A 12668-nucleotide genomic window follows, 5' to 3' on the forward strand; every position below is an offset into this window, starting at 1 on the left:
TAGATTATATATTTGGCTATTTGATTACAGTTATCGATGAATCAAGCTATCTATAATTATTAGAGCAACATATTTTCTATTTTGTCATAGTTATATATATATTTTATACATTAACATTGATAAAAATAAAAATGAATATCAAATATTACTTGTTTATCGATAGTAGGAAATCGATTACAGATCTTTTTTTGAGCTGCCTTTAGCTACTATTGATTTTGCTAACCTTTTTATCGATATTAAATGATGGCCAAAGTTAAATATTGTCAGCTAGAAACTCACCTGCATAGCATGCAGTTCTTGTCGGCATCTTTGAGCATGGAGCCGCACGTATCCTCCAGGGAATCTAGCTCCGTGACGCTCTTGGACTCATAGCCATGGCTCAGCTCCTGGCTGCTGCCAATATTGCTATCCACATCGACCACCAGACCGAGGCCCGATGAATTGGACGTGGATGGGGCGGTTGTTGATACCGATGATGTAATCGATGCAGCCGATCCAATGCTGGACGAGCTGACTCGCGTCGTATCAATGCTGCCCACGGTGCTGCTGCCCTTGCCGGTGTCCGTGTCCGTTCCAGTGCCATTGCTGCAGCTGCTGCTGTTGCTGCTCGCGCTGCTGCTGCTGCTGCTGCTACTGGTACTGCTGGTACTGCTGCTGCTGCTCGTATTGCTCACATCGATGTCTTCCAGCACCGACGATGAAATCGAATCCTCGCAGATTGTCGTACTCATTGTGACCCGATGCTGCTGCAGCTGCTGTTGTTGCTGCGGCTGCTGTTCCTCTATTGTCACCGTAGTCAGTGATTGACTCAGCTCCTCGAGCAGTGTGCTCATGTTGCCAGCAACTTGTTAATTAACCGTTTGATTACTTCGTATTCCTTTTTTTTGCTCAATTGTGACTGTGAGGCGGGCAGAGTTTATTAAGCTCTTTCACTCCTTTTTCTTTCTAATTTTTCTCGCTGTTTGTTTCTTGTAACTTGCAATTTGTTCAATATTATATTTGTTGCTTAAGTTTCTTTATCTGTTACTTTTGCTGGTGTTGTAATTTTTGGTTTCAAGTCCTTTACGCTTACTTAACTATCAATCTTCTCTTATAGCTGCATATCCCAATTGTGGTTGCTATTGTTCCTTGCTCGCACTCCTTGCAGCCATGCCAATTGCACACTGCAAATGGGTGTAAGTGTGACAGTCGATGTATGAATCTCTCTTCTGCTGCTACTGCTACACTAATACACACAAACAACCGCGCACACAGACAGCCAGTCAGGTAGGCGTTAGCGAGAGAATGGGTGTTTCAATGTGAGAGTGTGTGCTCGATAGCTGCTGTACTCACGAAGACGAACATACACAGGCACTTACGCTCGTGCACGCTCACGCACACACACACACACACACACACACACAACAAGCTCAGTTTAGCTCTGCTATTGCTTGGTACTTCCTCTGTTCCTCCTTTCACTTTTTATGCGTCTGCATTTTGCCTCTAGGACTTCGGCTCTGTTGTTCCTCTTTTCCTGTGGGCTCTCGTTTCTTGCGTTGATCCGTTATGGGTACCGTTATTGCAATGGAACCGCGTGCTGCTATTGTTTCAATTTGTTGCTGTGTTGCGACGAGTACGATGACGAAAACGACGATGACGACGACGACAATTATGACGACGACGACAGATAGACGAAGGATAACAGCGTCGTTCTGCACAATATAAATATACCGCAAGTAATGAAAAATTTAATCAAAAATTTTCAAAACATTAGAAAAATATATATATTTATTAAAAAAAAAAAAAAACAAAAAACAAAAAAAAAACAAAACCAAACAAACAACAAATAAAGAAAACAAAAGAAAATTTATACTATCATGTGCATTGTCTTATTAATGGTTACTTCAATAACGAATGTCTTATGTTAATAAGTTGTCAATTGTTAATAAGTTATCTAAATATATCTGCGAATTTCAAGAACTAACTACCCGAAACGCGAACTAACGTAGAAAAATCATAAAAAAGTAACAAAAAATAAAAAACAAACAATCGATGACACGTCTAAGTTTCTAACGAGAGAATAAAAGTAAACAGAAAACAGATTGAAGTGTGTTGGCAGTAAAGTAAATGATGAAATGTTTGTCTCATCCAATCAGTCGAACGGTGAAAGGGTCTGGGTATGGCTCAGCCTCCATGTCTAAAGCAGCTGCTGCTATATGCTAATACTCCTTTCGCTTATGCAACACAACGGCAGAATGTCTCATACTGAACAGCTCATAATGATGCATACTTTGAGGAACAGTTAACATTTAGCAACTCTCTCTTTCTCTCCCCCACTCTCTTTCACTTCTTCTTCTGTCTTTTGTGAGTTAAGCTGAATTCAGTTTGTGTATAAAAATGATTGTTCAAATTAACACATTAAGATAAGAGCAGATTTGTTGTTGTCTATTTTGTATATATGTATGTACATTGTATGTATTAAACTTCGCATGTATGGCATTATTTATTTACTTTCATTAAAAAAAAAATAAATAAATAAATAAAAAAAAAAAAAAACTAAGTGCAAATATATTTATTTTCATATTATTTTACAGCGATTATTCTCGACTGGTTACCAGGTCTTTTCTACAAATAAACAAACATTCTCAATAATGATTCCAATATATACTTTCATTAATAATTTCTATATCCCAGTGACACTGTAAGGCATGAGCCGATCTTCAGTTTGTTAGCGATGTCATTCGATCGCGATAGTAATTATCGCAGCTGACTATAAGTTTTAGTTAAGAAGCGAATTGATTCTTTACGCACGTGCCCATTGATATACATATGTATGTGTGTTTGTGTGTGTGTGTGTTTGTACATTTCATGTACTCGTAGAAATTGCGAGTCGCTCAGTCGGCGCAGGCGCCTGCGTTAGAGTTGCTGCAACACAACATGTATGTGTGCATACACACACATATACATAGACCTAATACAACACGTATATGCCCATATACATACATGTATGCATGTAGTAGTAAGTGAAGTCAATGCCGTTTGCAATAAATTCAACTTTGATTTTCGCCCTTTTATATTGCTTGATGCAACGACGCTGTGCCAAGGGTCCTTGGACAAGACAAACACACATGTCACAGATCTGGTTTTTTTTTTTTAATATTATGTATAAGGTATATATTCTATACATACATATATACACACTTATTTATATTCACATATATTTCTACGCGGGCTCGAACGACTCACATATGTACATATGTATATATTTTTTTGAGTAATAACCGCAGCGGATGTGTCGCAAATTTAAATGTTGATTAGTAGCCCTCGAAAAACAGGAGGAAGAAAAAAAACGGTATTAAACCAAGCACAACAACAAATCAGCTGCACGAAACAATTGCACTAAATATATTTGTACATACATTTATAGACTCCGGCAAACACACACAACTCATACGCGTATATACATATGTATGTATAGATAGATATAAATATATTTATACGCGCATTCAGACTACACACGTGGTACGCAAATTTCGAGCGTTTTGTTTACGAGAATCTGTGCACGACTGTCGACTAGGCGTCTATGCGCCCCGTGCAATTGGAAATGGGCATCAGCCAGATATGCACTCCCCCGACCCACACCATCCTAACGACTTTGTCGAATCTGCGCAGCTGTTGTTTTTTTTTTGTTGGCATATCAGGCATTTTTTGTACTTTTTGTACGTACTTTTTCTCAAACGTTTAGTCTCACTGTACGATTGTCTCTCTCAATTGCGACAGTTATTTTCAGTGCAGCGCGACCCATGTGTTTTGCGCGTATGAGAGAGAGCAAGAGAGCACATGTGTTGGTATGCGCATGCCCATTCAGGGCGCAAAAAAAAAAAACATTGGCAACCCCAAACACACACACACACATATAAATAAATATATATATACATATATATATATATATATATATATATATATATATATATATATATATATATATGTATGTATATACTTAGGTTTTGGTTGAAAATTGAATTTCTTTCGAAATATGTAAAACATTCTATTTTAAAATTGGCTATAGTGTACACTAGAACTTCCAATGCAGCCTGGACACCGGAGCTTTCTGTTGTTGAATTGTAATTAGATACTAACTGTGTTTTGCAACAGAAACACTAAATGGAAAAAAACGCGCCCGCTCTTTTAAAACTCGGTACTTTTCTACATACATACATACATACGAGCGTACATATATATTTATGTGTATAGGTTTGTATGCTGTTCTGAAGCCTGGGCAATTGAGCGAGTGCCTTGGCGTGCCGAGGAGCAGCATATCGAGAGTTCTAATAGTGGACATAGAAAATGGGGCAGGGAGGGGGACATCCCACACAGTAGTACACACTTGCAGCTGTGCGCACTGTCGTTCTGTTGTCCTTGAACGCAAAATTTTCACTCCACCGCCCAGGTGCTGCTGGTCGCACAAAATACACATGCACATACACATGTACATACACTACACAAACGCTTGGATAGAAAGTCCTTCAGGGGTCTTCGCGTCTTGTGCAATATAGTAATATAATTGACAATTTAATTATTTGATTGCGATACCTTTCTTTAAATTTTCACACGTTTTTTTCTTCTGCTCGTTACGATTTATACTTTTTCGTCGCGCACACACGCACACACACACAGCACTGCTGGCCGCCGCTGCTGCTGGTTCTCGCGGTTAGCGATGAAATAATGCATATCGCATCGATGAAAATGGCTACACGATATTCCCACCGATAATTCTGCCATCTTTAGTTATGTACAATTCGAATTTAGCGGACACTCCAAGAACATTCAAATTAGACCTTTTGGCATCCAAAACGAGCAGATATTAGGAGCACATTAAATAAAAGGAAATTAATGGAGTGAATTGATTGTATAAATGAACTATAATCCATCCATTCTTCTTCTTGTCTATGAGCTTGAATTATCGGGGTAGCTCGCCAAAACAAACTTTCTTAATAGTCGTACAAAAGTACACAAAATTTAACAGTGAACACAGTTCGCTAAAAATTTCACAGAAAACTTAGCCGAGCTACTTTTGACATTTGATACAAAATATAGTTTTTATAAGCATTTCAAAGCAGGGTAAGTAACGAATACGTAAAGTACATATCTTGATAATCCACCGGCATTTTCTAACACTGAGAAGATTATTTAGAACAATCTAGTGCACTGGCTACACGTTGTGAGAGCAGCATAGCCCTATTTATTTACATTTTTTTTAACAAGCAACTGAATTTTGTAGCTAAATTATGTCCACCACGGCAAGCGCAACTATGGCGGCGGAGAGCGCCGACACGACGGACCCAGCGTCCGCGCTGACGGAAGCACAGCAGGAGCCTATCTTCAAAGAAATTAATGCAGAGCAGGCAGTGGAAGTGGTCGAAATCGAATCGGCCTGCATGAGCTGCTTCAAGACTGGCACCACTCGGTTGCTGCCGACGAAGATACCCTTCTTCCGAGAGGTGGTGCTCATGTCCTTCAAGTGTGAGCACTGCGGGTTCACGAATAACGAAATGCAATCGGCATCCGAAATACAAAAGCATGGAATACGCATCGAACTGAAAGTGGAGAAGGAAGCGGATCTGAATCGTCGTGTTGTTCGATCGGACAATTCCAGCATCAGCATACCAGAAGTGGAGCTAGAGATACCCGTGCAATCACAAAAAGGTGAGGTGACCACCATTGAGGGCATCATTGAGCGCACCATAACGGGCTTGTCGCAAGATCAGGAGAAACGGCGAATTGAGCATCCCACGGAGGCCGAGTCCATCGATGCCTTCATCGATCGCTTGCGTGATCTAAAACTGGTGAAGAAACCTTTCCGCGTGCTGCTCGAGGACATCTCGGGCAACAGTTTTATTGAGAATCCCTTGGCACCCGCCAGCGATCCACAGCTGAAAACGAGCCACTTTGCGCGGTCGACCGCCCAAAACGAGCAGCTCGGTGAGTTGACGAACCCATCTCAGTCGTATCATATCCAACTAATTAAATACATTTATGTGCATCCCTGCAGGCCTCTATGAGCAAAATCACGAGGATCAGCATCTATTGAAGCCCATTGCCGAGGACTCGTGGCCAATTGAGAATCTGCATGGCGAGGTGCTGCAGTTCTCCACCAACTGTCCCAACTGTCATGCACCGTGCGAGACGAACATGAAGCTGACCAATATACCGCACTTCAAGGAGGTGGTCATCATGGCCACCGTCTGCTCGAGATGCGGCCACAAGACGAACGAAGTCAAGTCCGGCGGTGGCATCGAGCCGGAGGGAGTGCGATTTAAGTTGCGAGTCGAAAGCAAAGAGGATCTGACTCGAGATGTGCTGAAATCAGAAACGTGCAGCTTATCGATACCAGAGCTGGACTTGGATGTGGGACCCAATGCTCTTTGCGGGCGGTTTACCACCGTCGAGGGCCTACTAGTGGCCATGCGCGAGCAACTGGATGGCACCTTGTTTCACGACTCGGCCGATGAACCGTCCAGGCAGCAACTGGAACGCTTCCTAACCACGTTCGATAAGGTTATCAAATTGGAGCAGGTAATTACACTCGTGCTGGAGGACCCAGCCGGTAATACCTATGTACAATCGCTCTCGGATGACGATGAGCCGGATGCCAAGCTCATTGTGGAAAGATATGAGCGGAGCTTTGAGGACAACGAGGAGCTTGGTTTGAATGACATGAAAACTGAAAACTATGAGCAAAATGCGTGATTGCACGACATTTCTGTACTATATCTATATCTATATGTATACCTATATTCTATATTTAAATGAAAATCATGCATTTAACTGAAATTTAAGTGTACAATTGAATCCGTAACGCATAAAATAGTTAGCAATTGCGTAAAATTTGATTATTGAAATAATAAAAACATCGGGCATATATAGTAAGTACATCATTGATATTTTGCTTGCATTGCTGATTGAATAATTTGCATACATACATACGTATATCTTATATTGTTTTTTCAATTTCAATTTATTTCTGTGAATAAATAGTATTTTTCATTAATAGGCTAGGAAAATAGGCCTTTTCTGCTAAGATATTTATTTACATATGTACATGACATATGGCATATGCGATATATCTTATATAATTTATATACATATGTACATATTTGCATCACAGATTTATCTGCGTTCAAACACTGGTTCAAATACTGCGCTACAAATATATATCGCAATTGATGCGATTACTATCGTGATTTAGTTGGAATTTTCAACGTACGATATGCCATTCGTTAGCAGCACTGGCAACTCCAGCTGATCGAAGTAATCGAAATCGTTTGTGGCACTGGTTGTGGCACCGACACTTCCAATTAATACAACTTTTTACTTTATTATTTGGCTGAAAAGTGTATAAAATGCTATCGAATTGTGCAGCAAAGACGCTGGCCGCTGTCGTAAGTAATTTGCTGTGTAACGCGCTATCAGTGCTGGCATGCAAATGCCAATTACGAGCGACAAGTTATGTAATTTTTTTGCACAACAAACAATAACATTATGTATTTGCAGCGCGGCAGCCTGCGCGCCATCGCCACCAGCAGTGCCCAGCGCAGCGACAATCTGTTCGTGCATCGCGACACACCCGAGGATAATCCCAACATACCCTTTGAGTTCAGTGCCGAGAACAAGAAACGCGTGGAAGCCATATTAAGCATCTATCCAGAAGGTCACAAACGTGGCGCAATGATACCGCTACTCGATCTGGCACAGCGTCAGTATGGCTGGCTGCCCATATCGGCCATGCACAAGGTGGCCGAGATACTGGGCCTGCCCAACATGCGCGTCTACGAGGTGGCTACCTTCTACACAATGTTCATGCGCAAGCCAACGGGCAAATATCATATTCAGGTGTGCACCACCACGCCCTGCTGGCTGCGCGGCTCCGACGAGATTCTGGAGACGTGCAAAAAACAGCTGGGCATCGGCGTCGGCGAAACCACAAAGGACAAGAAGTTCACCATCTCGGAGGTGGAATGCCTGGGAGCCTGTGTCAATGCACCCATGGTGTCCATCAACGATGATTACTATGTGAGGGGGAAATGAATTCAAAATATATTTCCAAATATTTTGCTCATAACTAATATCACATTCCATGCTGCAGGAGGATCTGACCGGCAAGGATATGCAAGAGATTCTGAACGATCTTAAAGCCGATAAGATCTCGCCGCCCGGACCACGCAACGGACGCTTCGCCAGCGAACCCAAAGGCGAGCCCACTTCGCTATCCGAGGAGCCAAAGGGCCCAGGCTTTGGCTTACAAGCGGGTCTCTAAGCCCCGCACAATGCCAATCCAGCTTAGCTCCAACTGTTTAACATACAATTTAATTCGTTTTTTTTTTTTTGTGCGACGTGCAACTTGCAAAAACAACAAACACAACTTATAGCTACAAATACAGATTGTCAGATGACAGTTCAAATGCAATAAACCCAAAGCAAATGGAGTTTACTAACTATAATCTATTTGTTATGAAGAAAAAATGTATACAAATTATGTTTTATTTAAGATCTGACTACAAGCGATGGCTAAATAATATATGTATGTATGTCTTAGAGCATCAATTGAAGCAATCTGGAGGGCTGTCCCTCTAAACATGTATAGTATGTATGTATATGCATGGAAGCCATAACAACTTCTGTGTTGAAGCCAGGGTTTAACTAAGTTAATGTTGAATTTTGCTAACATTGACATTCAAAAAACAACTACAATTTCTATAGTTTCTGTCTTGTTATGGTCCATATCTGTGCCCTATAGCTATAGTATATATATATATATAATCGCTATATCTCCTGTTAGTCAACGATCGAGTACTATATAGTCTGGTACGTCCGACCAATTCTTATATGTTGCCTGTCTCGATGGTGCCTAAGTATACCGCTGAGTACGATAAATTCCTAGACCAAGTTCCAGTAAGGCTTTCTGAATGCAATCCAATTGGAAATTAGTGATGGGTGGTCCTAATCTTCGGCATGTGTTTAGTCAACACTAAACCGAGTATGTAGCTAACCTGCTTATCGAATATTGATTTATATGATTTAGATTGGCAGCCATATCCTCCCTGGTCAGTTTTCATCCGTCATCCTGCCTCATTTGCCTAGAGTTCGTTCAAGCGAGAACACCGTGAATTGTCTAAGCGATTACCAAAAAAAAAGTTCCAGAAGTTTTTCTCTAAAAAAATAAAGTGACAAAATCTAAAATAACAAAAAATAAAAAAAATGGTTGGAGTTAAAATGAATTTGAAAGTGTGAGTAAATATATTTCAAGTTAATTAATACATTGTTCGTTGCTATATACAAATTTTGTTTTTCAAGTTTTTCCAAATCCGTTTTGGTGTATGATAGCGAATGTAAGTTGTTTCCTAAAATGTATATAAATTTGATTGCTCAAGGATTTTATATTCTTTTTATTTTATTCCAAAATAAAAAAGCGATTGTAAGGGATCCGAATGGGAATTCGAATGCGTGAGTAAATATATTTCAAGTTAATTGAAATATTGTTTGTTGCTACATAAATTCTTTTTTTTTTTCGAGTAGGAATGCCGAGTCGTTTGTGAGCCGCAGTAAGTTATTTTCTTTGATTGATTAATGCAAATATATTCTATATGATTATTTTTACTTTTTCAATTTAAATTACTACGCCAAACCCGGAATTATCATTTTTTCTTTCCTTTTCATAACCTAAAAGCTAAGTTATAAGAACTAATTATGTTTTCTGTGAGTGCGAAAGGGACGGCAGGTGTGACATGTAATGAATGCAAAAAAGACAGCTAGTGTGCGTGTATGTGTGTGGGAGAGGGTAAGAGAGTAACGATTAATGGCTGTCGCTCGCACCGAAAAGCGCTCGGCTCGACTGTGCTTCGTTTTGTTTAGCCATTTGAGCAACTTTTTCGTGTTCACTTTGCGCTCTTCAATCAGGATCATCCTGAACTGCTCGACTAGGCCCTTGCAGGATAGATTAGCCCTTCGTCTATCACAACAGCTTTTGTCAACTAGTCTGTACATACATACATACATACATATGTATATACTGTTTTAAAACTGGCATCGAAAACTGGCCTACATATGTCAGATTGACATAATTAGATTGATTAAGTTATTCGTGACGAAGGTTTTTGACGTTTTTCATCAAAAGTTTTTCTCTAAAATACATAACGAATATAATGTCTGATATAAAAAACAAAGAGGATTTTAAATCTAATTTTGAATCTGTGAGTAAATTTATTTCAAGGTAATTGAAATATTGTTGCTATATAATATTATTTTTCAAGTTTGGTTAGTTCCAAATTGGTGTATAGTAGCCAGAGTAAGTTGTTGCCCAAAATTGATTAACCTTTTATTTTTCAGTAGTTTGCTTAATACATATTTTCTATTCTTTTTTATTCCAAAATAAATAAGCTTATGAAGTGCCTGGAGGAAAGACTGTAACTGTGAATGTGAATGTGTGAGTAAATTGATTTCAAGTTAATTGAAATATTGTTTGTTGCTACATAAATTTTTTTAAATTTTAGGACTAAAACTCGAGGCCTGTTAAAGGAGAATGAGGGTAAGGTTTTTTCCAAATTTAATTAGATTTCCATTCTAAGTAGATCGTGTGAAACATATTTTATATTATTATTTATTTGTTTATGGAAAAATTAAAAGAAAGTGTAGATTAATTTAGTTGACTACGATAAAACATTGTAAAGAGGGAATCACTTTTTGTTTTCATAACCTAAAATTTATACTCTTAAGAACTAGGAACGTGCCAGGCCGAAGGCCTAGTTTCACGTTTCATCAACTTAAGCTAATCGCTTAAGTAGTATTGAGCTACGAGTCCCGCTCTCCTATTCCTCCCCATAGAAAACGCTGCAAGTGCGAGAGGGACAGCAGGCGTGACATGAAACGAATTGAAAAGAGGCAGTTAGTGACACACTAGTAAGAGGAAGAGAGTAGAGGAAGGGAGAGAGCCAAAGATAGGGACAAAGGTAGCTAGAACCGATTTTTCGCTGCGAGTCGCTTCGAGGAACGAAGGTTTCGGTTCTGTAAATTAGTCTTGCTGCTCGGCTTTCGGCCGCGCACGCACTTTGCCGCAGCCGTCGACTTCTTGCCAGCTACTTTTTTGTGGTAATCTTCGACTAATTCGTCGCAATTCAGCCCGGCCTCCGGCTCCCAGCTGTCGTCCTCCTCGCCGTAACCCTTCCAGCGCACTAGGAAGAACGACTCGCCGGTCTGCCACTTGTGGCCCACAATCGCCTCCACCTGTAATGCAAACGAATATAATAGTTCGCCTATTGGCAAGTATTGTAACCGTGTGCAAACCTCGAATTCCCTATCAACATTTTCACCATCAGCATTATTTTCATAATTATCATCCTTTGATTTGGGCGTCTTCTTTTGCTTCTTTCGGGGCGGTCCACTTGAGCTGGACGCCTTTTCCTGCTTATCGTTGACAATTTCGGAGTCATCACCGCTTGAACTGTTGGCTCCATTTTTCGCGTTTTCATCACTGTCGGAGCATGCGGCTGATTTCTTTTTGCTTATTTCCGAGAGCTCTGCTAATTTTTCTTTGCGCAGCTTAGCCATTGATCGCGTTTCCATTGCTTTGTGATGTAAAAACAAATCTTTTCACTTTTTGCCAGAATTTGTCTGTACATATATACATACATATGTATATACTGTTTTAAAACTGGCATCGAAAACTGGCCTACATATGTCAGATTGACATAATTAGATTGATTAAGTTATTCGTGACGAAGGTTTTTGACGTTTTTCATCAAAAGTTTTTCTCTAAAATACATAAGTGAATATAATGTCTGATATAAAAAAGAAAGAGGATTTTAAATCTAATTTTAAATCTGTGAGTAAATTTATTTCAAGTTAATTGAAATATTGTTGCTATATAATATTATTTTTCAAGTTTGGTTGGTTCCAAATTGGTGTATAGTAGCCAGACTAAGTTGTTGCCCAAAATTTATTAACCTTTTATTTTTCAGTAGTTTGCTTAATACATATTTTCTATTCTTTTTTATTCCAAAATAAATAAGCTTATGAAGTGCCTGGAGGAAAGACTGTAACTGTGAATGTGAATGTGTGAGTGAATTGATTTCGAGTTAATTGAAATATTGTTTGTTGCTACATACATTGTTTTTTTTTTTTTTTTTTTGCTTAGGACTAAAACTCGAGGAGAGTGAGGGTAAGGTTAATTCTAAATTTAATTAGATTTCCATTCTAAGTAGATTGTGTGAAACATATTTTTTTTATATTATTATTTATTTGTTTATGGAAAAATTAAAAGAAAGTGCAGATTAATTTAGTTAACTACGATAAAACATTGTAAAGAGGGAATCATTTTTGGTTTTCATAACCTAAAATCTTAGAAGAAATTCTGTTTTACTATTTTTTTATTTGATGGTTAATGGATTTCACGTACTTAGACAATTTATACTCTTAAGAACTAGGAACGTGCCAGGCCGAAGGCCTGGTTTCATCAACTTAAACTAATCGTTTTAAAACTGTTATTCATTTCAAATACTACTCCGAATTCGATACTGCACTGTTTTCTCTTTATTTATCGTCAAATATCTCGTATTGAGCTACGAGTCCCGCTCTCCTATTCCTCCCCATAGAAAACGCTGCAAGTGCGAGAGGGACAGCAGGCGTGACATGAA

The 12668-nt window shown here is 39.2% G+C and overlaps 5 protein-coding genes and 1 long non-coding RNA gene across 9 annotated transcripts in view; 3 read left to right on the forward strand and 3 right to left on the reverse strand.

Moving 5' to 3' along the window:
• mei-P26 (E3 ubiquitin-protein ligase meiotic P26) overlaps nt 1-4733 on the reverse strand; it is a 31438-nt gene extending 26705 nt beyond the window's left edge. For all 3 annotated transcript variants that reach the window (XM_089263214.1, XM_089263213.1, XM_089263212.1), the window contains exons 1-2: nt 4573-4733; nt 280-1691 (exon numbers count right to left, since the gene is read on the reverse strand). In XM_089263214.1, coding sequence (XP_089119340.1) covers nt 280-833 — 554 coding nt within the window. In that variant the 5' untranslated portion in view covers nt 834-1691; nt 4573-4733. The remainder of the gene's footprint in view (nt 1-279; nt 1692-4572) is intronic.
• The window catches only part of LOC115565129 (uncharacterized), a 31488-nt gene that overhangs the window by 17417 nt on the left and 1403 nt on the right, over nt 1-12668 (reverse strand). Inside the window, exon 4 of one of the 2 annotated variants that reach the window (XM_089263218.1) lies at nt 12572-12632. In XM_089263218.1, the coding sequence (XP_089119344.1) occupies nt 12611-12632 (22 nt within the window). In that variant the 3' untranslated portion in view covers nt 12572-12610. Of the gene's footprint in view, nt 1-12554; nt 12633-12668 lie in introns of those variants that run through there. The other variant, XM_030390128.2, reaches the window with a different exon arrangement.
• Zpr1 (zinc finger protein Zpr1) lies at nt 5152-6901 on the forward strand. Its single transcript, XM_030390124.2, has 2 exons — nt 5152-5961; nt 6032-6901. The coding sequence occupies exons 1-2, from the start codon at nt 5268-5270 to the stop codon at nt 6727-6729; spliced, it is 1392 nt and encodes a 463-aa protein (XP_030245984.1). The 5' UTR covers nt 5152-5267; the 3' UTR covers nt 6730-6901.
• On the forward strand, nt 7256-8465 carry ND-24 (NADH dehydrogenase ubiquinone). The gene is made up of 3 exons (XM_030390125.2): nt 7256-7421; nt 7534-8052; nt 8126-8465. Exons 1-3 carry the CDS (start codon nt 7383-7385, stop codon nt 8294-8296), a joined length of 729 nt encoding a protein of 242 aa, XP_030245985.1. The 5' UTR covers nt 7256-7382; the 3' UTR covers nt 8297-8465.
• On the forward strand, nt 8598-10590 carry LOC149090648 (uncharacterized). The gene is made up of 6 exons (XR_016197320.1): nt 8598-9266; nt 9334-9368; nt 9450-9483; nt 9556-9581; nt 10417-10462; nt 10530-10590. It is a non-coding gene; the product is annotated as an uncharacterized LOC149090648 (long non-coding RNA).
• LOC149090649 (uncharacterized) lies at nt 10820-11650 on the reverse strand. Its single transcript, XM_089263219.1, has 3 exons — nt 11320-11650; nt 10997-11259; nt 10820-10866 (listed from the first exon to the last, which is right to left on the reverse strand). Exons 1-3 carry the CDS (start codon nt 11596-11598, stop codon nt 10845-10847), a joined length of 564 nt encoding a protein of 187 aa, XP_089119345.1. The 5' UTR covers nt 11599-11650; the 3' UTR covers nt 10820-10844.

Source organism: Drosophila navojoa, chromosome X (genome assembly GCF_054131105.1).
Source record: "Drosophila navojoa isolate 15081-1374.11 chromosome X, UAZ_NAV_1.0, whole genome shotgun sequence".
NCBI classification, from domain to species: domain Eukaryota; kingdom Metazoa; phylum Arthropoda; class Insecta; order Diptera; family Drosophilidae; genus Drosophila; species Drosophila navojoa.